The 26,671-nt window shown below is 34.7% G+C and overlaps 3 protein-coding genes across 3 annotated transcripts; 1 reads left to right on the top strand and 2 right to left on the bottom strand.

The window, feature by feature from the left end:
• Positions 1 to 873: 873 nt before the first annotated feature.
• On the bottom strand, positions 874 to 3,681 carry LOC122035182 (cinnamoyl-CoA reductase 1-like). Its single transcript, XM_042594587.1, has 6 exons — positions 3,423 to 3,681; positions 2,213 to 2,385; positions 1,935 to 2,117; positions 1,434 to 1,596; positions 1,151 to 1,340; positions 874 to 1,051 (listed from the first exon to the last, which is right to left on the bottom strand). The coding sequence occupies exons 1-6, from the start codon at positions 3,544 to 3,546 to the stop codon at positions 916 to 918; spliced, it is 969 nt and encodes a 322-aa protein (XP_042450521.1). The 5' UTR covers positions 3,547 to 3,681; the 3' UTR covers positions 874 to 915.
• A 3,051-nt stretch (positions 3,682 to 6,732) lies between these two features.
• Positions 6,733 to 8,790, top strand: LOC122035183. Its single transcript, XM_042594588.1, has 2 exons — positions 6,733 to 7,242; positions 8,426 to 8,790. The coding sequence occupies exon 1, from the start codon at positions 6,821 to 6,823 to the stop codon at positions 7,214 to 7,216; it is 396 nt and encodes a 131-aa protein (XP_042450522.1). The 5' UTR covers positions 6,733 to 6,820; the 3' UTR covers positions 7,217 to 7,242; positions 8,426 to 8,790.
• Positions 8,791 to 10,048: 1,258 nt separating this feature from the next.
• Positions 10,049 to 25,060, bottom strand: LOC122033475 (kinesin-like protein KIN-14I). The gene is made up of 24 exons (XM_042592502.1): positions 24,634 to 25,060; positions 24,163 to 24,547; positions 23,143 to 23,215; positions 17,925 to 18,056; positions 17,596 to 17,834; positions 17,152 to 17,479; positions 16,477 to 16,576; positions 16,180 to 16,361; positions 15,998 to 16,113; positions 15,796 to 15,898; positions 15,223 to 15,375; positions 14,978 to 15,124; positions 14,653 to 14,853; positions 13,805 to 13,969; positions 13,603 to 13,707; positions 13,331 to 13,471; positions 12,959 to 13,153; positions 12,706 to 12,832; positions 12,400 to 12,602; positions 12,061 to 12,243; positions 11,610 to 11,705; positions 11,170 to 11,367; positions 10,614 to 10,885; positions 10,049 to 10,510 (listed from the first exon to the last, which is right to left on the bottom strand). The coding sequence occupies exons 2-24, from the start codon at positions 24,315 to 24,317 to the stop codon at positions 10,312 to 10,314; spliced, it is 3,813 nt and encodes a 1,270-aa protein (XP_042448436.1). The 5' UTR covers positions 24,318 to 24,547; positions 24,634 to 25,060; the 3' UTR covers positions 10,049 to 10,311.
• Between the last annotated feature and the right edge of the window lie 1,611 nt (positions 25,061 to 26,671).

The following is a 26,671-nucleotide window of genomic DNA, read 5'->3' as shown; positions in this document are numbered from 1 at the left end:
TTCTAATATTTTTTTATTTGTTTTCATGTCCATCCTTATATATTCGCACATTCATAACAACTTTCTCATCTCTGCAACTTTCATTTTCTATTCATGTACTCGAGTCATAGTTTAATTTCCAATTCCATATAATATAACAAGTCTAATTGTTATTTTGTAAAACCTTTTTTTAAAATATTAGAGATAGATCATAAAAAAAATATTTAACGCTCTTCTTCATTTCAATAATCTTACTTATATTTTATGTAAGATATCTCTCTTAATCCATCGATCATTTAATAAAAAATAATTCTAAATACTTAAAAACTCTCAATTAGAGTTCATCATCTCCTATTTTAACAATTATGTCATATGTATAATATTATTAAATTCTTATATTCTAAAAACCTTTCACTTATGACGTTTTCCGTCAAAATTCAAATTTAGTATTTATTTTTTCACGTGTTTCATCTATGAAAATAATATCGTCCATGATTAATATAGAAATATAGAGACTTAGTGCTTATCCGGACTTAGGATTGACATCGACCGTTTTAAACAGAGGCCCAAAATGGGTCTCTTCAGTTTGAAGGACCTAATGAAGATGACAAAGCCTACACCCTCCCGTCCAAGGAGCATCAGGATCATCTTAACAAAGTGCATTTGCATCTGTTTTTCTTGATAGTGCTACTCTCTCAAAACACTTTGCTAAAGTCAGAGATCCTAAATTCATGGTTGACTTGTTCGCATTGCTCCTCGTCTCCAAATTAAATGGACAATATCTCTAAATCCTCATTTTCACAAGAATTCATGTGTCACAATCTTAATAACAACTCATTTGATTCAAACAACAAAATGAATTCATTCAGATGCTATCACAAACTTTATTGGTTCATTAGCATCCCAATAATACAAAATCAACGAGAAAGATGTAGTTTAAGCTCTGTCTATAAAACCGGCATTTCGATAAAATTCAATGCTATCAATGAGGCTCTCCTTCAGTGTCCTATATCTCCACCCTAACTTCTCCAGCTTCTCAGAATGCACTGTGAAACTCTTTGCTTCTGTGAATCTGCATGATGTTCAACAAATCCAGATACATAAAAGTTGACAGAAAGCAAGTTCTTTGAAATGATTCTGAATTGAATTGCAGTAGTTTTACATCACTCACTTTTCAGAATATTTGTAGTTTGGGTATAAGCTCCTTAGCATATGTATTAAATCAGAGAGTTTCACTTCACAAGGTCCACAGATATATCGCCCTGACGCTTCTGGATTCTTGTAGACCAGATATAGTGCATCAGCTACGTCCCGAACATCCACAAAATAGTATAATATGTTTTCCATGGAGTTGTGTGTACCTGCAACATGGCGATGAGGAGAGCATAGGATCAGACCATGTGTGATATCTTCAAGGGTTCTAATAGTACAAAAGAAAAGTATAGATGATAGACCATTCAGCATATTGATGAGAACCATGCTGCTAGCATTCAAAGTGGGTTGGAGCAACGGTCCGATGGCATAAGATGGACAAACAGTCACAACATTGAGTCCATGTTTCTCGCCATAGTTCAATGCCTCGCGCTCTGCTAGTGTTTTTGAAAGGCAGTACCAAGTCTATGAACACCAAGAGAATCAAAGATTAAATAAGCGTCTTCTAGGCAAGCATTCAGCATATGCAATATCCATTTGAACACAGCCATGATCTTATCATCGAAATCAAAGTCTTGTTTGTTTGAATTATTTAGTATCAATTAAAGTGAGCAATCCTTCACAGCTATGACATTTGCAATTGCTTTCATTATCTTCCCCTTAGAGCCTAACATAATAACAATAGTAAACACCAAGAGAACGAGAATATATACCAAAGACCCATGTGTTACACTCAAACATTCTAATTTGTTACCAATGATGCTACTCCAATGATTACAGAAAGAAAATTTTCACCAATTTACCTCAATTTTCCGGCAATATTCCGCATCAGACCATGCGTCCTCATCTAAGATCTTATCCTTCGCATCTGGACTCACTGCCACTGCAGCAATTGATGAAACCACTACCACTCGCTTAACTTTTGCTTCAGAGCATGCCTTGAGAACATTCAGAGTGCCTGTAACAGCAGGCTCAATGACCTCTGTCTGCATCACATCAAAAGAGCTTCAGATATCATACGATTGTAGCAAAGACTGCATAACTAAAACATTTCATATGCTTGCATGCTTGAGATACTTGCCTCCGGATTAGGCACTCTGGCCAAAAAGACAGGGCTGGCAACATGGAACACCCCTTCACATCCTGTAATCGCAGAGGCAACAGACTCGTAGTCGAGCAAATCGGCCTTAAACAACTGGAGGTTCTCAGTGGCTGTGGGGTGCAGTTCTTTTAGATGGGAATTCTTGGGATCACCTGCATAAATTTTAATGTTTACATCAAGTATCCATCAGATCCTACAATCTCTTTTATCCCTCTTAAAGAGTTAAATTAAAACTCTTTGGAGAAGCAACACCACGAACAATCCAAGCAAAAAAAGAAGAAATATTTTAATAGTGTTATATCTAAAGGATATTCATATATTTTTACAATGACATGATATTATTTACTTTGGATCTAGGTCCTAATAACTTTGCTTTTGAGATTTCCCCAAAAGACATCATGTCAATGGAGATATCCTAAATCCTTTTAAACTCATGATCTTTATCAAATCTTTCCAATATGGGACTTTCATTGAAGTCCAATAATTCTCTCCTCAAATGAAGGACTACAATTATTCTCATGATATGTGCCTCCCGCAAGCATTTGGTCATCCTGACTTGCTCTAGGTCTCCCCGCAAATATCCTCAACTTCGTTCAAGACCACCTCACATGGCATTTGGTCTGGATCATGATTCTGATATCATTTATTATGCTCAAAGGATATTCACATATCTCCACAATGACATGATATTATCCACTTTGAGACTATGCCCTCATGACTTTGCTCTTGGACTCTTTCCAAAAGACCTTATGTCAATTGAAATATTCATACTTTTAAACTCATGATCTTTATCAAATCTTTCCAACATAGTACTTTGATTAAACCCCAACAAATGGAATTTTGGAAAAGCTCAAAATCAATCCATTATGATCAACCTAATGAAGAAAGAACTACCTTCATACAACAACGAGGAGGGCACCCGATGCCCTAGAAACTATGAAAACCGGACGATATTTGGGGGACATTGAGCAAGAGGCAAGGACGGAGCCAGGCTTTAGGATACCTGGGCTATAGCCCGGTGGCCCAATTAAAGTTGTGTTAATTTTTAACTTTGATTGTATTGATTTTTTTCATTCCCAAATAGAGTAAAATGGGTCTTAGCCCGGGAAACCTTTAGAGGAGATTTGCAGCCCAGGCGGGCTACAAATCCTGGCTCCGCCAGTGGCAAGAGGCGGATAGTTGGACTTACTCGGGTCTCGGACAGTGCCGTGGACGACATATCCCTTGGAGAGCAGCAGCTTCACCAGCCAGGAGGCGATGAAGCCTCCGGCTCCGGTCACGCACACCCTCTTCTTCTCTGCCGCCGGATCCATATCGCAACGCAAGGCAACTCAACTCTTCGCCGACGGCAAATGATGAGCGGCCAGCTGCTACACAGCTGTGCAACGCAACTCTTCGGCGACAACGAGGACCAGCAAGCTACTACAAGGTGGAGGATTTATCATACAGTCGCCATTTTATTCCAAATGAGGACGGGGCTATATTTTATCATGACAGCAGCAACCCCGTCTACGGTTTTTACATTATAGTCCTTCCATTAATTTCACCTCCAATTTAAGTAAAACATTAATAGTGGACACAACAACAACATTTACGGTTTGATAGTTATTATATTTCACGACGGCTACGTCTGGAAAAACATTTATTCCTACCTTAAATTTTTTGTATTTGTTTCAACTCGCTTCCCACTCTTTAATACGTATTAATTAACTAATTACCTTTAAATTTTAAATAAAAAGTCTAAAATAACTTATAATTTCTCTAAATTCAATACATTTAAACTAAAATTTAATATATATTTTTTTTTATCAAATTTAACTCTATTTTTCACTTAACTAATCCATTGATACATTCAATTCTAATTAAATAATACTGAATTTAAATAAAAATAATAATATAATTCTTATTAAATTTAGTATCATTTAATTAAAATTGAATATATTAATTTATTGATCAAGATAAAAAAAAGTCATCTTCAATTTGATAAAAAAAAATATACTGCATCTTAATTTAAATATATTACATTTATTTTAAAAATATTTATATCTTATTTTAAATTTTTTTAATAAAAAAATAGATAAATTAGTGTGCATTAATAAGTTGGAAGGGAGTTGAAATAAAAACTAAAATTGATGTGCAGTAAGAAGGTAAAAGGAAGTTGAAATAAAAAAAATTACACATATAAAGAATATAAAGAATGAAAATAAATTTTTTCCAACACAAAATTAAATTTACTATCAGTAATTTTAAGATAATTGATCGTTATTATAAAACATCCGTCTTAACTGGGCGCTTTTTCCGTAAAAACTGAAGTAAATTCCTTCTCCCACTCCTCCGACAGCACCCACCCTCTTTTCCCTTTTAAATTACCTGTATACCACCTCTTTTTTAAAATAATAAGTTATTTAATTTTAACTCTTTTAGTTTTTGTTTTTTAATTAATTTTATTTATTATTTTTTCAACAATTTTTTATTTTATATTATTTTTATTATTTGTCCATTTATAGTATGAAATAATAGATACATCATCAAATATATAATAAGTAAAATTTGATAATCAATCTATTATTCTCATTGAATTTATTTAAACCATGGACATCATAAATATATTAGTTAGAATCTATATTTTTGAAAATTATTATCACATCAAAATACAATCTTCTACTAAAAATTATAAAAAATTAATAAAAAATAAAATTAATAAAAAGTATAAAAAAATTGATTAACCAGAAAAACCAATAAAAACTTTTAAAAACAAATTTTTTTAAAAAAAACAAAATTTAGAAAAAAAACGTGGACAGTAGAAGAAGGAGAAGGGTATAAGGGTAAAAAATTAATGTGGACCGGAAGGGGAGGTGTCAGGCGAGTGGGAAATGTCGTTCTCTTTAATAATATTTAAAACCGAGCTCGACTTACAGCTCAAACTCAAAGTTAACGGGCATAAAAAAAAAATTAAATCATGTTTTAAAAAATTGATAAGTTTAGTTAATTTCAATGATTAGTTTTGTATAGTTTCTCCATTTATCATCGTTAGGGGTGTTTGATTGATAGATTTGAAAAATGAAGAAATAGAATGATAGTAAAAGATGATATTTAGATTGTGAGTTTGAGAATAATTTCTAGATTTATGGGAATCAATCAAACCCATATAATTAAGTGGGTTTCATTTCCATTCTCATTCTCATTACATCTTACTATCAAACTCATACTCATAATCATTCACATCATTTAACCAAACGTTACCTTAAATCTAGCTATTGTCCACAATTAAAGTGATCAGTATGGTCCATGAAATTTTCTCACCCATCATTTGAATAAATCGATAAGCACACATAGCAGACCAGTTCAGAAGTCTAACATCTTTTACTTATACATCTCATTTAAAAAAAAATTATAAACATATCATAATTAAAAAAAATAGATCCGCTACCTTAGCGACCCCTAGTACCGATTCTACGGATAGAGAAGAAGGTACATATAATATATAGGTCATAGGTACATGATGAAATAAATTTTAGATCATTAATTTTTAAAAAACGATCTCTGATTATTATCTCAAAGATATCATATGTCCACGGTATATGTCATACCCTGAAGACAACCTATTATTATCATTAAAAATTAAATTATAAATATTTGAATAATATCTTCGGTAAATTAGAGAAAAATCCCCAATCATAATGTTAACTTTGCATGCAATCCCCATGTCCAAAAAACTTTGTTTCCACTCTCTGCATGCAAAGTATTACTTGTTTCAACTCCCTCATGCAAATATTGATAGCTAAATTGCCCCTCAGATTTTTTTAGTACAAAAATTTCAAAATTGAGTACAAAAAGTCCAAAAATGAGTATAATTTTTCTTAAAGTCAGTACTTTATATTAAAAATCGAGTATATTTTCTATCAAAATTGTTCCTCTTATTTTTTAGGGTTTAGAGTTTAGGGTTTAGGGTTTAGGGTTAGGGTTTAGGGTTTAGGGTTTAGGGTTAGGGTTTAGGTTTTAGGGTTTAGGTTTTAGGGTTTAGGGTTTAGGGTTTAGAATCGTACTCAATTTGATAGAAAATATACTAAATTCTAAGTTAATATACTCAATTTAAGAGGATTTATACTGATTTTTAGACTTTTTGTACCTAAAAATATCATGGGCAATTTGGTAAAGATGCTTAACTGGGAGTGAAAACAAAGATTTTAATGGATGAGGACTGCATGCAAAGATTTATTTGTCAATAAGAATTGCATGCAAAATTACCCTAATATCTTACCACGACGGCACCATAACCCCCACCCAATGCAACCAAACGAGGACAGCAAGCTGTCACACAGCAGTCCATTTATGGTATGTATTAAATTTCGAAAATTTTCACTTTTGTCCCGAAAGTTTTCAAATCTATTGCTTCTTTTAAACTTGCGCCTCGACTTTCTTAAATTACATTTATCAGTTCGGTCAACTGAAACAGAACAGAATGCTTTGACCTTCTCTCCTTTCTTTTCTGTCCCCTTGCTTCCGTCGTCGTAAACAGAGGCCCGAAATGGAATTACTAAACAGGGTCGCGTATCCCTGTCCCCTGTTCGACTAAGCGCCGATCTGATGCCGCCGGCACTGCCTCCGCTGCGGCCTCCGCTGCCGAGCAACAGGTACGTGCTCCGGCTCTTCATCTCGCTCAAGTACGTGACGGCCAACGTGGTGGACCGCCGCCTGGGCCGCGTGGCGGCGACGGCGTCGTCGGTGGAGAAGCCGCTCAAGGAAGGGCTCGAGTGCGGGCGCACGGTGAACGCCAAGGCGGCCGCGGCGGTGGGCGAGGTCCTCGCCATGCGCCTCCGCGTCGACGGCCTCGCCCGGGAGCCCATCCACGCCGACGCCGCCAAGGAGGTGGCCAAGAAGGGGTTCAAGAACCAGACCAAGGTCTGGGCCATCCTCAACGCCCTTCGCTCCCACGGCGTCAACCTCATCATCCACGATAATCCCAACGGCGCCCGACCTTGATCCCCTCCTATCGTCGAGTTCATCCGGTACGCACCATAAGTGTTTGATTAAATGTCTGTGAGAACAACATGGCCATCGATGGTTTTGAACTATAGGTGTTCGATCAAATGTTTGTGAGAACAACATAAATCTTTCAATGCTAATACCAACTTTGACCTACAAGTTGTGAGAGTACATGGCCATCAATGCTTTGAAACTATAGATGTTCAATTTAAATGCTTGTGAGATCAGCATAAAATTTATGATTTAGACAAATGATGCTTAATCTTTCTCAACATAAGAACAAAAATTTATGAAACATAGATAGAATATAAAATTAGAAAATGTAAACAGAAAACTGTGTTGAGAGAAACCAATTCAACAGAAGGTCAATGCACAACTTCAACAACCTGAACAGTCTCGCATGAAACCTTGGAAACCGGCAACCAGCCGGCTGGAAACTGATTAGCCGGTGCCATCTCTGACCATTTCATTGGTATGTTCTAACAAGGTTCTCTTAGGTTGCTAAAGAGAGCAGTAAAGTGAGGCATGAAACTATGTAATTTTGGAGGGGAATTTGAAGACAGTAGGTCTGAAACCACTAGTTGTAGTAGTTACAAAGAGCAAATTATTTTAAATACGTAGTACTATTAAACACTTTAAAAAAGAGTACAAAAAAGAATTAATTAATTATACTATTTGATTTGGTGCTAAGATTTGGATGGATTACTAGAGAAAAGACATTACATCTAAAAGGTAGGCCGGTGTACGAAGTTCCTCCTGGAAAAAGGTTGGACCACATTGAATCTATTATAAGCAAGAGGTTGTTTACGGGACTCAAACCTGGTTCGCATAACAACAACTTTACCTTTGCGCTAAGGCTCCTTCTAGAAGAGACATTACAACTAAATACAATTGTTTATGTGCTAATTAAGCAGTATATTATTCTTATGACAATGTAATTTCTCTTCTACTATACATGGGATTTCCTTTGTTAGTTTTATCCATCTAGATGCTCTTTGGAGTTTAGACATGTAGTATGTATTATTCTAGCAGGCTTGTGCACAATTGATGCGACTTTGGAGATGGCCTGCTAATGTTCTATTCTGTTTTTTTAGTCTCGACCTCGAAGTATTTTATTTTGTTAGTTTAGCTTATGCTTATTTGTCACATTGAAAAATGGAGGATATGTAATCCCATCTAATTTGGTCCTCCTACTTGTTCATCAAGGTCAAGGCATTTGCTTAGTTGATTCTTCATGGCAAGCTCAACGCGAAAGTCACTCTTCATCGAAAGCACATTGCATCTTTTTTAGTTTTACGACTACCATGGTTGGCCGGAGGTTACTCCATTCACTAGTATCTGTAAAGAAGTTGAGATGGAATGGATGATCAAAGACAAACATAAAGGTGCCTTCTTTAAAGCTCCATGATGAGCACTATGTTCTTCAAATCACATATTACAATTCTCTGTATTTATGAAGAAATTGAGATGGAGGTTGCTCTTTTTTAATCTGTTCAATTACTTGAATATTCTAAGGGAATCTGATGTTTAGATTTATTGTGCACGTGAATTAATGCTTTGATTAAGGAGAATCTCTAAGTATAGTTCACCTGCCACAACCAACTATTTCATCACTTAAACGTGTTTTTTTTTCTGTGTTTTTTTTCCCGTGGCTGTAGTGCAGTAGAAGAGTTTAAGTTGTCACTCGTACATTTGTGGTTCAATTTCCAGTTACGATATATTAGTAGAGATTTTATTTCTAAATAAGATACGTAATCACAAGATACTAGATTTTTAGGTCATCCATCATGATTAATCTTCAATTTATCCTGATAATCAGTAAAAAATTTTATAAAATTAAATCAGTCATTTCAAATTTCATATTACCCAATTCTTCTTTTTATTTTTTATTTTTTATTTATTATTATTATTATTATTATTATTATTATTATTATTATTATTTTACTTAAAGTGTCTTTTAAAATAATGAGCCGGTTTTGAACCCGAAATTAATAATACTATTACTAAGCACGAGCTGTACATTTTCACTACTTAATAAAACTAATAAAATTTCCTTCCAATTCTCTTTTTTTTTTGTAAAAAAAAATAAAAGTAGCAAATATTATTATTATTGACCACGAGATGTTGGAGGTAGATAATATGGCTGCCGACAAGGTTAAGTTGGGACAAGATTAAGTTGGTTACTGTAGAATAGAGTTGTTACTATAAAGAATTTGAATCTCGATAAAGTCGAAGAAAAAGAATACTCCTCCGCATTAGTTAACTATAACTTTTCAATTTATCTCTTCATATATGATCATGGACCGATTGTATATAATCGTTGGATGATAGATTTTATCTTTTACTACCATAGATATTGTGGCTACTAAAGAGTAAAGAATTAGGGCGATAATCGAGCCCTGATCTCATCTCGAACTCAAAAAACCTAAGCAGCTCAAGCTCGATTGAGCTTACAAATTTGAGCTCGGCTTGACTATTTAGTCACATACACCAATTCGGTTTGAAAAGCTCGAATTAAAGTTATAATTAAAATAGAAGTAATTTTACAATAATTTTTTTATGTTATAAATCAAGAAATAATAACGGTTTGATTCCTTTAAAATAAACTTCTAAATTTTAAAATTTTACCTAATACTTACATGATACTAAATTATTCGATATTTACATAAATAAATAAAAATAATATATTATATATACCGAACTCAAACCAATATTAAGTGAGCTCGAGATCAACTTGAATGTTAAACGAGCCGACTCGAACTCAGTTAACTCCAAGCTCAAGTCGAACTTGGACTGAACAGCTCAAACAGCTCGGAAACGGCATGCTCATTTGTACCTTAAACTAGTGTTCTATTGACATATGAACTCAAATGTCTTTTAAATCTAACTCGCCTAACAACTTGTTACATAACATATCATATTTTTACGGTTTTTCTAACTGATATTTTCTGACTTGAAAAGAAGGGCAGTATCATCTCTTCTCTTATAATTGAGATCTAACTAGTGTAGTCTTTTGGCTGTACATCGACTTTGTAGAACATTTTAACTGTGCTGTAGGGAAAACTGAAGCAATGGGGGAGACATGTTACATTTTAAGTGAAAAGCCGACCACCACCTTCAGATTTGTCTTTCGAATTTCGCTCTTCTTGAATCTCCTCTAGTTCTTCGTCGTCCCCTCGCTTTCCTGCTTGTTCTTTCCAATAAGTCACCAGCTTTTTCAAACGCGCAACCTCTTTCGAGGAGACGTTCTTGCTCGGTTCATTCACTATTGATCGAACCCTCGATGCATACCTGGAAAACACAATCAAACAAAGATTAGAGAATGTCGTGTTTGACAGAAACATAGGTTGCACATTATAAATGTTTCTCAAATGAAAGAAAATGGCATACGCACGTTAAAGAGTTATAGCTCTCATCCAAGTTTGATTCTGCTGGAGATACATTCACAAACATCAAAGTCTTTGCATTGCCGCCGAGGGAATCACTCATAAGCATTGTGAGTTTATGGTTTCTGTATGGTATATGTTGTCCATCCGAACATAAAGCACCAATCACATCTGCAAGAGCTGAGAGAGACTTGTTGATACTTTGCGCTTCTTTCAATTGATTTCCTGAAGAACCAGACTTCTTAACCCTTTCTGAACCAGCAAGATCCACAAAACTAAGCTGTAAATTGAGGAGGGAAAATTAACAAGGGGCAACAGAATTGAGTAGCAATAAGAACTGAGAGAAGCTAAATTCAAATATAGTGTAAACAGATGGAAGTGAGATTTTGTTTCTTCTCCAGCTAAGCATTTGGTGTTTTTATAGCTTTTAAAGATATGTCTAATACTAGTTTGTGGGACAAATCCTTTATATTCACTTATCCAATAACACTAATGTGATCAATAAATGAATTTCTATAATGAAACATAGTGAGAAATAGATCATAAAAGAAGAAATCTGGGTACCTTTCCTCTAGCAAGAGATTGAGTTTGAAGATTGGTACTTTCAATAATAATTGATAGTATTAGATGTGATCTGGAACTTTCATCGTTCATTTGTGTCCCAGCAGTATGTCGTTTATCTGATCCTCTTGAGATAATAGCCTTTAGTTCATCAAAGTTAGAAATTTGCAATATTGTCACATTCTCAATTGAGACCAAACCCTGCAGAGTGAAAACCCATAAATTTCAGTAGGCTCGATCTGAAGAATAAATTTTTTTCAGAAATCATGGTTGTGTTTGTTTGCAAGTGAAAACAACATTATAGATAGTCTACAAAATACTATTAATAGTGGATGCCAGATGGAGCTTTGATTGAAATGTCTAATCAAACAGGAGAACAGAGTATATAAAACCTAAATGCTTCTACCAAAACTCTGACATCAAAGACAGAAGAAAAATGGTACCTTTGAATCCTTTTTTATTTCTAACTTCAAGCGCTTTGCATTTTTAGGTAACAATAGATCCACCAGAGTATCCTGATACAGTTCAACCATATAAGCCTGAAATAACAACAATTTTTTTTTTGTCAAATATCAAGACAAACCAAGAGAGAAATGCTCAAATAATAATAAATAAAAAAAATCATAGCCTAAAGTTTCAAAATCAAACTTTTAAAAATGTCATTGTTTATCCAATTTTTTAAAGTTTCAAGTACTAATAATCACAAGTTTAGCGGTCACAACATGCAACCAAGAATTGAACTTCTGATGAGAAATGACCAAAGTCTTAAATAATATTTCAATTGTACAAACAGCTCAAATTCAATTTCTTGAATTGAATTCAATTTACGTAGTTGTTAAAAATGTTACAACTATAACAAAAGCAAAATTTGCATTTCTTCAGTTTTGAACGCACCTTTAAGGCAAAAGAGTATTTGTTGCTATCATGCTTTATGACTCTAAAAAGTTCGGCAGTTGCTCTTGGAGTAAGCCCAGGATTGCTTTCAGAACCGTAGATCGTGTATGTTTTTCCAGACCCAGTTTGACCATATGCAAATATGCAAACATTGTACCCATCAACAGCAGATTGCACCAAATACTGCACATTGATTACAGAATATTTAATACATGAAATGCAAGAAAAATTACATAAAAAGAGTAAAACGGATGAGAAACAAAACATGTCCATACAATTGTCCCTCATTAAGGATAAATCTATTTAGCAGAACATATTTAACATTAAAGAATATGTCACCTTTGTATCTTCAAAAACTACATCCTGAGATGCACTTTCGTCAAACACACGATCATAGATATGTTGTTTCGATTTTTCATCCTTCCAAGGATGTGCCAATGTAAACTCATCAGGAGCAGAAACTATAGCCTTTTCCCCTTCAATATTCTCCTTCTCATTTAAAGGGCGCAAACGACAATACACTCTTATCTTCCCTTTCATATCTGTTAAGTTAACAATTAAGGAATAATTTATCATTGTGAGACGGTACAATTAAACTATGCAAATAGTAACAAAATCATAGTCAAATTTCAATTTTAATAAAACCTTCAATCGTATTATAATATCTCTTCCGTAAAATTTGCTCTTCCTTGTAAAGTGCTTCTAACTCAATGATTTGTGCTCCTTGTCTCTTTAAAATGGAAGCAGTTTGTTCATTCTTCCGATCAATATCCTATCACAATAAAATGTGGAACATAATGCATTAGATTTTTCTAGTGAAAACCATGTCTCCATGGCATATGCTAGATTAATTTTTTTATAAGAAACTAATTATAGAATAATATGAGATAGACAATACCTCTTTGAATTCTCGCAATTCTTCCAGCTCTCTTAAATTATTTTGTAATTCATCTACCTCTGAGTTTCTTATGGTGATAGTGGCATTAGCAATATTCACATCGTGTATGGCACTTTGTAATTTTTGCTCCAATTCTTTAATATGTATCTTGAGTATCCTTTTCTCCTCTGTGAATTTTTTTTCTAGATCATTCTTCTGTTGTCAATGAAAATTAAGTTAAATATTATCTTATAGCAAGAAGACAAGTGAAAAATGAAATTAGGATAGTTGTGCATCTCAGAATGTCAAAATTGGCTACTGGCTACAAGATCATGCATAGTAAAATTGAACATAATTTGAAGAAAAGAAAGCATATGAATAATGGATCAATACCTCATCACTGTTCTTTTCCATAAGGTTTTGGATCTTTTGTTCAAGCAAAGATTTCTCCTTCAGCAAACTGTTATAGTTTTCTTTTGATCCATGCAACTCCTTAATGCATGCTTTTAAATCCTCTTGTGTTTTTTTCAACATCTTTGTAAAGAGCATATGGAATAAATGACCCAAGTTGTAACATTCAAAATAAATGTTTGTTTCAAGTGATAAAATAACCAATGGAAATTAAGAATGAGAACCAAATAAATCTCATAATTGACTTTACATACCTTGGTATCAACACATTCTTCATGATTGTATTGAACTTGAGAATGCTCTTTAATTCTCATTCTTGCTAGTTCAGCCTCCAAACTACTTTTATCCACCAATGAAGACTATGGATACACATGTGAATGACAGGACCAGTGATTCCACAATTAACATCAATTAGAAGAAAAAAGTAGCAATATCTATCTATTCACAAGGGATTACCTGCAATGCAGAATCTTTTTCATCAAATAATGGTTTGAGTTTTTCATAATCACAAGTTAGATCTCTTAGATGTTGCCTCTCTGACTTCAATGATTCTTTAAGCATTTCTAATTCCTCCTGCATCTCTAATTGTTGTTTCTCTCTTGAATGCAACTCTTGTAACAACTGTTGGTGCAGAGCAAGGAGATCATTCCTTAACAAAAATCAATTCACAAAAAAGGTTTTTTTTTTAACAAATTCAAAAGGAAAATGTTGTAAGAAAAGAATGTTTATGTACTTCGAGAACTTTGTTGCTTGGTCACTATAATGACTTGTTATCCAAATTAAACATCAGCAACACATGCTAAATCATGATCAGAGATTTTTCTAATGAACAACTTCACTAACCTTTTTTTTTCTAAAGAACAAATTTGAATACAATCTTCGAGATGTGATCTTATACCAAAGGACAATGGAGATTTGTGCACCATCTTAAAGTTGGTTTTATATGTTCTAACGAATCAACTCGTAGATGTACCAAAATTTGATTTTAAAGATGCCTAGCATGTGACTAGTAGTTGACAAGGTTAAAGAAGTAATTAATGTAAAAATTTTATTTTATGCAAGGGGGGCATAATAAGTGCAGTGTTCTTGCATCAGTTTTGATATATTTGATCAGAATGATGCATGGTAGAGGCAGAGCATGTATAACTTACATTATGCAATAAGCTTGTACCAAGCTATAGAAGAGAATGGTACCATTGGAATACAGAAGTGGATTCAATACTATTAATAGAAATCATCATCTGGACAAACCATTTATGATAAAATAGATCAAATGAAAACATATGATCAAATGGACTACTTACTCTATCAACATTCTTTTGTGATTCTTCATTTGATTTGGACAACTCTTGAATGCGCTTTTCGTGCATATCTAAGGATGGTGCTTTACCAGAATGAGAAAAATCACCCTGAACAGCTCCAACAGTAGCTGAGCGGGCTTTTGCATATCGACGAAGCATCACATCATTTATATGTGTCTGAAGCGCTACACATATTTCCTCACCCTAAAAAACAAATGTTATATATGAAATTTAACATTTTCAGAAAAAATATTAAATACGAAGAATAGAGAGAGCCCACAAGTAACGCAAACAAAATTAGTGGGAAAAATGATTTATACACCAAAACCTGTTTAGTTTCAAACTGAAAAATGTGGAGAACACCAGCAACCCTCATCTTGAAAAATACTGCAGTATTGCTACTACCAAACTGCATAATATCTCTTAATTCTGCAGAGTGCAAGTACTCCTTTGGCACTGGACGGAAAAAATGAACCTAAAACATAAGGAGCAATTGATTCATTAAATCCGCCAAATTAAAGTAGATGAGCCCCAAAAAAGTAGAAACATAACCCACAATATGTTTAAACTAACCCCTCGCTTATTAATTCCTAAAATAATTCGTCCAGGTAGCAGGCCTATAGGATCATCTATCTTCCGTACACTGAAGAAAACAGAATTCCCATAAGGAAGAGTTCTCAAGATTCTAAGGAACTGTTGTTTAGCATCATCTTTTGACAAGTGCTCCTGCCAGAAAGCACAAATATAAATAAGCAATGAATGGTTATGGTGAATATTAGTAAAAGAATGTTTTGCAAAGGTCTTTTATAAGAATATTGAAGCGTGTTATTTGGTTTACAATCAAGTCAAAAATCAACAAATGGTAAACACAGAAACATTTCTTGGTATATGCTATGCGTGATCATATAGAGGAACATGAAAATAAATGTATATCACATTAAATAAAGTGTCTTAAACAAATAATATCAATCCTTATCCATTAGTTTATAGATGAAGAATAATACTAGAGCAACATATTTGAAATTCCACAGGGTTATACAACATTTTCATAACAACTTCCACTCAAAAATGATGCCAATTTCTAGCCTGGGGAAATAGGAAAGAAAGACAAATGAGAACAATGTCTAAGTGAAAGGTGTGCGTTACCATGGATCGATAGCGAGATATGATGTCAAGCTCCCACTCTCGCATCGAACGTGTAATAGCAATTTGTCTAGGAAGAAATCTTTCAAAAAGTGATATCCACTCACTGCAAAACCATTATCAACTTAGAAGAAAATCTACTACCAACCTTTGATTGACAAAAAAAACTATATATGTTTTCAATAGTGAGCTATGAAACACTTACATAGATGAATCAGGGTGCTCAATACACCCAATCTCAACCAAAATTTGTAAGGCGGACAGCTGAGCAGCATCATCTCTTCCAACAGGATAATTTCCAAGCATATAATCGTGTTGTAACTGGAACATAAATAACATTAATATCACTATTGAAGTTGCAAACAATTTTCAATCAAGATGATATACCTGTACATACGACAATTGTACAAACATTGGGTCAGCTACAGCTTCATCTGATTCACGGAATAATCGTTTCTTGAAGATAAGTTTGCAATGCAAAATCTCTCCTTTACTACGATCCTTAGCTGCCTTGAATTCAGCCAATAAATCGCCAATATACTTGTTATCATCTAAAGCCAAGTATTCCTCTACATGCATAACAAGATTGATCAATGGAGTTATGATCAAAATAGCAGACATAATTGTTTGTATTTAATAACTAAAGTTTTTGCATTACTCAAATCTTTTTAAAGAAATAGTTACCATTTCCAGTATCAGAAGATTTTGAACCATTGACAACTTTTCGGCACTCGAATAGACTGAAACTGGAATAAACTGATAGTTTGATAATTGCAGCAAGTTCCTACAAGAAGAATGTTTCAACTTTTAACAACACGTATTAATAAATAATATAGATATTTCAGGTACATATGAAAACCAAATATCACAACAATTAGCCAAAGCCAAGAGCACTTCACATAATTAACTTTGAGGCAACACCTCATGCGTTAGCCACTAGACCCATCCGAGGGGACCAACTTCACATAATTAACTTGAGACATGCTTCCCTAGCCATAATTAAGTCGATTGTCGATTCCACAACTCAATCGGTTGAATGACTAGTAATTCAATGGCTCTTTATACATTTATTTATTCATTCATTCACTCAGTCACACTGCTAATATAGTGTGTCCTTGTTAGAAAAAATGAATTTAGTCCTCATTCAGATTTAGAAATAATCTAACTTTCAATTGTGTCTTCTGTCGACACTAAATTGAATTATTGTTTGATATTTCTAACATACTAAAGATGTAACATGCTTATAAAACAACAGAAACAAGAGGAAATCTTTGTATGCATTGTTAAGTGTGATTGAAAAATAATTAATGAATGGTGTAAAATCCCCAAATGGAAAAGAAGATAAGAATCCTTTATTACCTCTACAGCATCAGCAACAGTTGTTGCCATGTCATAAGTAATTTCTTCAAAAGTTTCATCTAGAAAAAATACTATTGTTGTAAGCTTTTTGCCGGTCAACAGAGCTTCAATCTCCTGGCGTGCAGGTATGGCTAATCTAGGTCCAGCCTTTACAGAACATTTCAATGCATTCAATGTATTCAAAGCAAGGGTTTGTATGGTAGGCTCATAGTTCAACCCATGAGCCACATAATGAACATATTCTGATAAGTATGCTCCAATATCCTTGCTTGGTGGCATGGCAGAAGCACATATGTACATAAGCTCCCAAGCTTTTTCTAGAGACTTGCTGCAACAATGAACATTTCAACATTATCAGAATTCCTTTGTCCCTATCAAGATTATCTGAAAACTCAATCATATATTTCAACATGTATTTATCTTTAACGAGCTTATATCAGATACCTATCAGGATTATTACGAGTTTGCTTTGAAATCTGGACGAAAAGTTCATCTCGAAGTTCAGAACGCTTCAGAGTATGCTTATAGATTTTTGCAACAAGGTCTACACTTTCTTCAACACTCAATGGCATTATTTTATCAGAAGAATCAATTCCCATGTACTTTAAGATCATCTGGAATAACTTCACAGAACGGCTCACCAGGTCACTGCTTATTTTGAGGAGCGAAGTAGGTATTGGATCCTGCCATACCATAATTTAGCATATCAAAATAAGTTCCGAGGAGAATGTTTCTTTTTATGTCTAAGCTTATGTTGCTCAGCTAAGCTTCACCTTTTGAAAACAAAGCATATCTTCCAACGTGAACTTTTTACGAACTTGAGGACCTACAGATTTTTTGGAGAAAAACCCACGTTTTCCAGCAGATTGGATCTGTTTCTGCATGGATCGCACAAATCCCTCAACCTAAAAAGGAAGGTAAAATATAAGATACTGAGGAGAGACAAGTAAATTAAGTGCAAATAACAAGAGAACCACATATCATATTGTGAGAGAGAATTTAAAGTGACCAATAACATGCATGCCAAGTACAAAAAGCTCCTGTGTAAATTGTATTAATTGTTCCATTAATGTAGACTAAAGTTGTCATTTGATTAAAATGATATTATCTTATAGTTTTTCACTATGATGATTTGGTTTCATTGAGTGATTCCTTATGAATTTAATTTCATATGAATCCGACGGAAGTTAAATCCAACCAGTTAAAAGTATTTATAACTCAATAAGGCAATAAATCAAACCCAATATATTCAAAATTGAATCAAAATTCTTATAAATTTGAGAGTAGAGATGAATCTTATGTTCTATGATTAAAGTAAAAGAAGAGTGGAATCTCAGAGTCAAAGGTGACGTGAAGTAGATCTTGTCACTAGAGACACAAAGTTGACAACAGCCTAGACTCAAACACCTAATAACGAATGAGAACAAGTCATCTCACATGGATATACAAAATGACAATGAGAGTGAAACTATTGGTAAATTATATAATTATGTCATAGTTATCTTCCATGTCTCTTGTTCAGTTGCATTGTTGTTGCCTGCCTCTTTTTTTCTCTTCAATTGTATTGATGCTTTCAAGACTCAATTGATAGTAAGAGTCCAACCAATTGATGATTTTTCTATATCAAAAGCATTCAAAGATAAAATTTCTTTTGTTCGTTTCATTTCAAATCTTACACGGATTAAATGGGCAATAAATTATCCATTGTCACCATTATAAAAAATAATCCTATACATACTTGTTATGGATCAACATCAGCTTGTTTTACTAAATAAATTATCATATTAGTTGCATATTTTACAATATCAAAATAATTACAAACAAAGTAGAATTCTTTTTCAATATATTTAATAATTTTATTTGAACCTTACAATTCATGATCCAAAATTCACCCAAACAATTTACAATACAAACTTTGATACTGATATAGTCAAAATGATTGTCAAAAGGAAACAATTATCAAGTTAAATGGTCCAACTAGTTGCAGATAGAATGTTAGATATATCACTATAATATTTATGAAATGTGATGATATTATCTAATGTTAACGCCAAACAAATTGACCATATATGTAGTTGCAGGAGCAATGATATGAAGATTAAACTCTCAAGCACAAATACCACAATGCCTACTCTTTGGACCATGTTAAGCATATTATTAAACAAGTTGACTGGTTGATACACAAATGATTGAAATGTAATGTATTTTCCTTGCTCCCAATGAAATGCCTATGGGATAAAGAAAACAGATCATTCATTGCCCCAATGGAAACAACTCCTTGATAATTTTGAAAACAGTGAGCACAATATGTTGGTATCCCGTGGTAGTTTTGATGTGATAAACCAAGTCAGGTTAAGTCCTGTTGGTGTTTAAACTAAGTGTGCAGGAGCTTAGGAGCACATGAAGTCAAGCGGAAAACGCAACTAGCGAGAAGGACAGCAGGGAGAGAGCCGACGGGCTCGGTGTATCTGAAGGACGAAGTGCTGTGGAAGAGTACACCGACGGATGAGAAGGACGCACGCGGCGATTCGAGGGACGAGAAACTGGAGCGGAAGCCTGCTCGAGGAGAAGGCCGGAAAAAAGGTTCGGGTGAGCCCTATTTCGGTTGGCCGAAATCACCCAGGTGGTCGGAGTGGCAAAAGAGGATAACGTCACTGTAAGCGCTGCTGGAGGCACCTTCAAAGGAAGTTGAAGGCGCCTCCGCGCCTTCTGTCTGGAAGGCACCTTCTATGAACAGTATGAAGACGCCTTCCAACCCTATGGAAAGTGCCTTCAACTAGACAGATTTTGCCGTTGGCAGTGGATAAACCTTTATCCACTAGCGCCTTGCTGGAGGAGCCTTCCAGTCCTATGGAAGACGCTTTTCAGCCCAGGATAAGATTTTCCAAGTGTTATAAAATTACCTAGGACCTAGGTAATAGAACACAACACTTGTAATTGAATCTTCTTGAGTTCTGTTCTATAATTGAGTGTGCAAATTGCTGTAAAGAGGCTTCTCCGTCTGAATGAGAGTTTTAGTATGCTTTTAACTTCCTTAGATTAACAACATCCCCGGTTGTAACCAAGTATAAATCGATTGTGCCTCTTTTCCTTTATCTAATTTCTTAATTCCGTTTATGCAAGTGTTAGATTTAATTACGCTATAAAAGTTCGAGGAAGGTTCATTTTTTATTGCAAGGTTATTCTCCCCCTCTAGCCGGCCACTACCAGGACCACCAAGTAGTATCAGAGAGAGGTTCGCTTCATGAGGACTAACTGTCGAACGAAGCATACGAGATGACCGGATCAAGCATCTACCCACCGAAGTTCGAGGGGGATTTCGCCAACTGGAAGAAGACGGAGTTATTTTTCAAAACTGATTTCGATTTGCTTTTAATAATGAAATTTGATTTTGGAGCAACCGAAGGTAAAGAAAAATACCACTAGACCAAAAAGGAGCAGGCCGATTTCGTGGCAAACGGTGCTAAACGTCTTACTGCCATAAAAAGTCAACCGGATCGGAGCCTATGAATCTGCAAAAGAGCTCTGAGAGAAATTCTTGGAACTACACGAAGGAACCTCGGAGGCGAAACTCGCGAGACGAGATCTGCTCAAAAACCAGATCAGCAACATCAAACTGGAAGAAGGCGAAACCGTTGCACACCTTCACCAAAGGATCAAGGAGCTCATCACTGGACTCACGAATCTCGGAGAAAAGGTAAGTAACCGAGATTCGCTAAGGTACGCTCTTAACGCATTTCCTAGAAATACAAAATGAGCATCATTAGTAGATGCTTATTATATTTACGGATCTAGATTCAATTATTTTAGAAAAATTATTTTCAACTTTTGAAGTCCATGAAATGAGATGTGCAGGTCCGAAGAAGGAGCATAACATTGCCTTAAAGGCAAAGACGGACGAACAAGATTCAGAATCTTCTCTCGATGATAATGAAACAGCACCGATTGTACATAAATTTAAAAAGTTATTTAAAACTAAAAGATTTAATCAAGTACAGGGTAGAAAAAGAAGGATAAGATACAACTACTACAATGAAGAAGGGCATATGAAAGATAACTGTCCTAAATTGAAAGACAAGGACAAGAGCAAGAACAAGAAGCCGACCCAAGCGAACAAGTACAAGAATATGAAAGCGACGTGGGACGAAACATCGTCCGAATCGAAAATTGAAGTCATCGCCGAACTTGCGCTAGTGGCAAGTCACCAAGAAGAAGGAGACGAAACAAGCTCGTCCGAAATGAGCATTGAAAGCATCGATGAAGGGGGAGCGACATCGGAAGAAAGCAGTACTTCAGGGGGAGCTTCGGATTACGGGATTAATAAGGTAAGTCAGGTACGGTCTCTTACTCCTGATAAGTTATTTCAGTTTATAAAACTATTAACAAAAAATTGTTGTAAACTAGAAAAAGAAATTAAAGAATTGGAATCAACTCTAGCTAAATCTTGTCGATTAGAAGAATTTGATAAAATAAAAAATAAAAAATAAAAATAAAAGCTTGAAAAATGAAATAGAAAAATTGAAAAATCGTGCATGCTCAAATATTCAATATATTAGAAAATATAGTGGATTGAATTGGTACCTTAAATACCATAAGGGCCATATTAGGAAAATTTCACAAAAATACATACCTAAGAAATTTTTAATTAACCCAATAGAAAGAAACTTATATTGGGTTCCAAAATCATGTTTAAATTGAATGTTTTTAAATTATGTCTTTCATAGAAAATTAAATATTAAATTTTTTAAGAGGTTTTATCTAGAAAGTGGTTGTTGTTCCAATATTCATGAAGACCTAATGGGTCGCCAGAAGTCAATTTTTGAAATAAGTATTTAATTGACTAATTGTTAAGCATTTAGAAGTTATAAAAATGCCTTAATTTTCTATAAAAACTAATTAAATATTTTTTTAGTTAATTCTTATCTTTTTAAAATAGTTAGAAAATTTTTTCACTGATTTTATTATTTTTACTCTTAGACTTTTAAATGAATCCCAGTTTTAATGTGATCAAAAGGGAGAGTAGGGAAGAACAAGTATAGAGGGTACTTGCAAAAAAATTTTTTGCAAAAAGGTTTGGTAAAAAAAATTTTTGTAAAATTTTTCTAGCAAATTTTACTTAAAAATAATTTCTTACTTACAAATTTTTTTGCAAAAATTAGAAATTTTTTTAATTACTCTAACTTAACTTGGGTTTGATCACATCAAAAAGGCGGAGATTGTTAGTACCCCATGGTAGTTTTGATGTGATCAACCAAGTCAGGTTAGGTCCTGTTGGTGTTTAACCCTGTGTCTAAGTATGCAAGAGCTTAAGAGTACAGGAAGTTGAGTAGAAGATGCGGTTAGCGAGAAGGACAGCACGAGAGAGAGCCGACAGGCTCGGTGGGTCTGAGGGACGAGGTGCTGCGGAAGAGTACATCGACGGACGAGAAAGACGCGCGCGGCGGTCCGAGGGACAAGAAGCTGGAGCGAAAGTCTGCTCGAGGAGAAGGCCAAAAAAAAAAAAAAGGATTCGGGTGAGCCCAATTCCGATTGGTCGAAATCACTCAAGCGATCAGAGATGCAAAAGAGCATAACATGACTGTAAGCGTTGCTGGAGGCGCCTTTAATGGAAGTTGAAGGCGCCTCCGCGCTTTTTCCACCTGAAGGAGAGTTTAATACGCTTTTAACTTCCTTGGATTAACAACCTCCCCGGTTGTAACCAAGTAAATCGATTGTGCCTCTTTTCGTTTATCTAATTTCTTAATTCCGTTTATGCAAGTGTTAGATTTAATTACGTTATAAAAGTTCAAGGAAGGTTCATTTTTTATTGCAGGGCTATTCTTCCCCCTCTAGCCGACCGCTACCAGGACCAACACAATCTTACATAACAAAGAATTCCTCAAACAAAAAAATTAAGCAGCAGTGCACAAAACAACAAAATGTTAAAACAGTCAAGGATTATGGAACACCTGTTCTTAAAATGATAGAGTTGGTGAAGATTGCTATGCATACCTGGAACCTATCGATTAAAGATATAGCCCCAGCAAGCTCGGCAGGTAGAGCCATTGATAAAGTTGTAGGTGTGCTGCAAAAACAAAAGCAAACGCATCAGGAAACAAGCATATGGAAAGCTGGAAGCTAAGCAGCTTTACTAGAGGCTTCAGATGTATGAATTTATAAAATACAATAAATGCAAAAATGTGAATTGAGTGACAATGAAAAATAAATAAATGAGCAACAATGTTTGCTTAATTTACGAATGAGATTTGCTAGGCAGAACAGCCCTATATTTGACTGAGATAGATCAACTGCTATGTTGCACAATAATTCCTTCAAGGAGTTCAACTGAAAATTCAGACGACCAATTTATACAGACCTTGTAGAACTACAAATCTTATTGCAGAGCTGAGTGTGAGAATGAGGCCGAAAAATCAGTGAACATCTCATGTTGGATAAGGTATATGATATACAACACAGTCAGATTTTGTAAGTTATCATAATTTAGCAAGCAATGAGAGCTAATGATTGAAACTGAGTTGTAGCTACAAATATAACATTTTTTTCATCATTGATTCTAGCAAGTTACTAAAATATACCAAAGTTAACAATTGGATTATTACCACAAAAAGGTACATATGGTAAGAGAGTCAAACACCCTATCAATTGAAGTTATGGGTTCAAAGATGAGAAAATAGCTATAAAAAAAAATAATTGGACCACTTGTTTCATCTTGGACAAATTATTCTTCATAGAAGATGGAGAAAAAAAAAATCTTTGTATCAATGTGGTGAGGAAACTTGTAGATTGGTATAGCCCACTCCCACCCATAATTTGTAAACAAGCATTCAGAACTTCAAACAATAAGCGAATCCTGAATGTTGTTAAATTAAGTTTTCTTTGCAGCTGGTATGATGACACAAGGAGTCCGAGCTGAAATTATTAAGAAAAAACTATAAAAAAAAATTTGAGAGAATTAAGTTTTTGTTCTGATTCTCGTGTTGTATGAAAAAATAAGAGGAGGTATCAACTCACGGAGGAGCAAAATAGGATCCATCACTGTCATAACCATCCCCATTTACGCTGGCAGCAGAGACGTGCAAAGGTGTCATATTGTCACTGCTGGAGCTAAAGGACGATTGGCTTGGTCTAGTAACTTGTATTGTTGCAGAGGGATTATCAATAGCCATTTCCTCCTTGTGCACCACCTGCCGTTGATTCAGCTCGCTAATTTTCTACCTTCCAACAGAAGCGGAGATGATTCTAAAGAACAACAAACTTCATGCTACATTAATCCTGCCGACCAGAAAAAAGAAGTCTTTAGATGAAGTCCCGGAAGGATTCATATAAACGCTTGTTGCTGAAAGGAGGAATCTTCTGGTAACCACAAGAGAGATTATAGCACGAGATTTGTTTCACTCTGCAAAATCACTGCGATTAGCCACACAAATACAGCCGAAATCTAGAGAAAGCATCAGCTCGAACAACAACAAGCCCTGAGCTTACACTGGACGCCTCCAGAAGAGGAGAAACAGATCGAGAGGTGGGAACTTGTGGTCGGAACGAAAATGAGAGATCAGGCAACGAAGTCACCGCCTTGGAAACCGAGAAGACGAAATCCAGGCCCAAATGTGGTCGGCACGAAGTCGAATGCCCCACCCGCACAATGAGCGGGCGAGAGAGCAAATAAAGAAATCAAACCCTATTCACCGACAGCAGCGAGCAACACAATCTGCTCTCCTTCTTCCTCGTCGGCTGCTGCCTCCGCCGCCGCCGCCGCTGCTGCCAGCGTTGGGTTCCGCTTTTCTGGTCTCCTCCGTGACGAGATGTCGAGATCTAATCGGACGGCATTAAAGAGGGAGGCCGGATTCGAAGTAGCCAAAAGGGAAGACGTCGCGGGTCACGAGGATTAAAGAAATCACAGAAAAATAGAGGAAGAGAGAGAAGAAGAAGCAAATGAGAGACTTGAAGGCAAAGGTCGCTTTCTTTTTTTTTTCATTTTTTTTTTCCTAAGCCAAAAATTAATTAATTGAGTAAATTTTATTTTATTTTTTTATATAATGAATATTTTATGTTCGTCTTTTTCGAATAAGACCCTAAGCTATTCAAAAATAAAATTTTAATAATTAAGGTGTAAATCATTTGGATTACAGTACATGAGAAACTATTTAGGGGGTGTTTGGTTGATGAGTTTAAAAATGAGGGAATAGAATGATAGTAAAAGATAGTGTTTGGATTGTGGATTTTGGAATGAGAATTTAGGAATGATTTCTAAATTTATGGGAATCAACCAAACTCATATAACTATATGGGTTTCATTTCTATTCTCATTCTCATTTTCATTCCACCTTACTATCAAACTCATATCAATAGTCATTCCGCTCATTTAATCAAACGTCACCTTAATAGCCTCCAAAATTATGGTATAGTAGTTAGATCTCTAAGTACATATGCCATAAATTTAGGATTGAGATTTAGTTACGGTGAATTGTAGAAAAGTCTCCGTCTAATAGGTAGCGGACTTGAGAAAATGAATTTGATAGAACACCACAAACACCTCCCAATCTATCTTGATAGTCTGTAGAAATTTTTTGTAAAATTAAATTGATCAATCTTAAAATTAATCCGTTTGAATAATTGAATATATGGTGTCAATTAAAAAATATTAGAAAGTATTTAGTAATTTGATTTTTCTTATAAATCAACTTAAAATTTGAATGGATAAGGAAAGTTTAAGTTAGGAAGATAATAAAGTAGTATTCTAAAATCAAATGAAATGATTAAGGGTGATAAAATTGAAAGAAAAAGAAATTCTAGACATAAAATAATTTTAGATGCGAATGACAATATCAAAAAATTAAAAAAAATAACCATACGCGTTGTGGCATAGTTGATAGGTATTTGGTTAATAATTGAACATCTTTTCACTGCATCATAGTTTTGAGGGGCACAAATGATAATATCCAGATTTGATATAAGAAGGTTAAGGACATCAAAAAATTACAATGCAAAAATATATAATTATCAAAATAAGAGAATGATAACAAGGGTCATAATTTGAATTGATCCGCCCCGATTGATATAGCCCCGTGAAAAAATTTAAGCAAGTTAAATTAAAATTTTATTAATCCATTTAAAAATAATTCTAAATGGGTCTACCGGTGCGGATTGCATATCTCGTGGCGAACTCAGATTGGCCTAGAGATTTTAAAAAAATTTGATGGACTGATTCACTTAACTTGCAATTACCTTGACTTGAACTAGGTTAGAGATTTTCCAACTTATCTAGATGACGAGTCGACTATCTGACAGCTTTACATGCTCATGACAATTAGATTTCACACCGGGTCAAAGAAAAAACATATATCAATGGGTAAATGGCACAATATAGAGAGATTTAGGGGTAAAAAAAAATAGAAGAATCCCTTCAACCTATTTCCACCTAATGCAAATGGCAAATGGCAAATAAAGAGAAGATTAGGGTGTGAAAAAAAATATAAACAACTTCTCTAATCATTGTGTCCTAATTCACAAGCAAATATAA

Source organism: Zingiber officinale, chromosome 11B (genome assembly GCF_018446385.1).
Source record: "Zingiber officinale cultivar Zhangliang chromosome 11B, Zo_v1.1, whole genome shotgun sequence".
NCBI classification, from domain to species: Eukaryota; Viridiplantae; Streptophyta; class Magnoliopsida; order Zingiberales; family Zingiberaceae; genus Zingiber; species Zingiber officinale.
Note: the sequence above shows the minus strand (reverse complement) of the source record. Positions and strands in the feature narration are given on the sequence as shown.

What these genes read in the sequence shown, in the direction of transcription:
- LOC122035182 (XM_042594587.1), bottom strand. Translation starts at nt 3,546, where the DNA reads ATGGATCCGGCGGCAGAGAAGAAGAGGGTGTGCGTGACCGGAGCCGGA. An exon ending in AATATTGCCGGAAAATTGAG is followed by an intron (nt 1,597 to 1,934) that starts GTAAATTGGTGA and finishes TGGTGTTCATAG; the next exon opens with ACTTGGTACTGCCTTTCAAA. An exon ending in AACTACAAATATTCTGAAAA is followed by an intron (nt 1,052 to 1,150) that starts GTGAGTGATGTA and finishes AACATCATGCAG; the next exon opens with ATTCACAGAAGCAAAGAGTT.
- LOC122035183 (XM_042594588.1), top strand. Translation starts at nt 6,821, where the DNA reads ATGCCGCCGGCACTGCCTCCGCTGCGGCCTCCGCTGCCGAGCAACAGG.
- LOC122033475 (XM_042592502.1), bottom strand. Translation starts at nt 24,317, where the DNA reads ATGGCTATTGATAATCCCTCTGCAACAATACAAGTTACTAGACCAAGC. An exon ending in AAAAAGATTCTGCATTGCAG is followed by an intron (nt 13,708 to 13,804) that starts GTAATCCCTTGT and finishes GTGTATCCATAG; the next exon opens with TCTTCATTGGTGGATAAAAG. An exon ending in ATATTATAATACGATTGAAG is followed by an intron (nt 12,603 to 12,705) that starts GTTTTATTAAAA and finishes TTAACTTAACAG; the next exon opens with ATATGAAAGGGAAGATAAGA.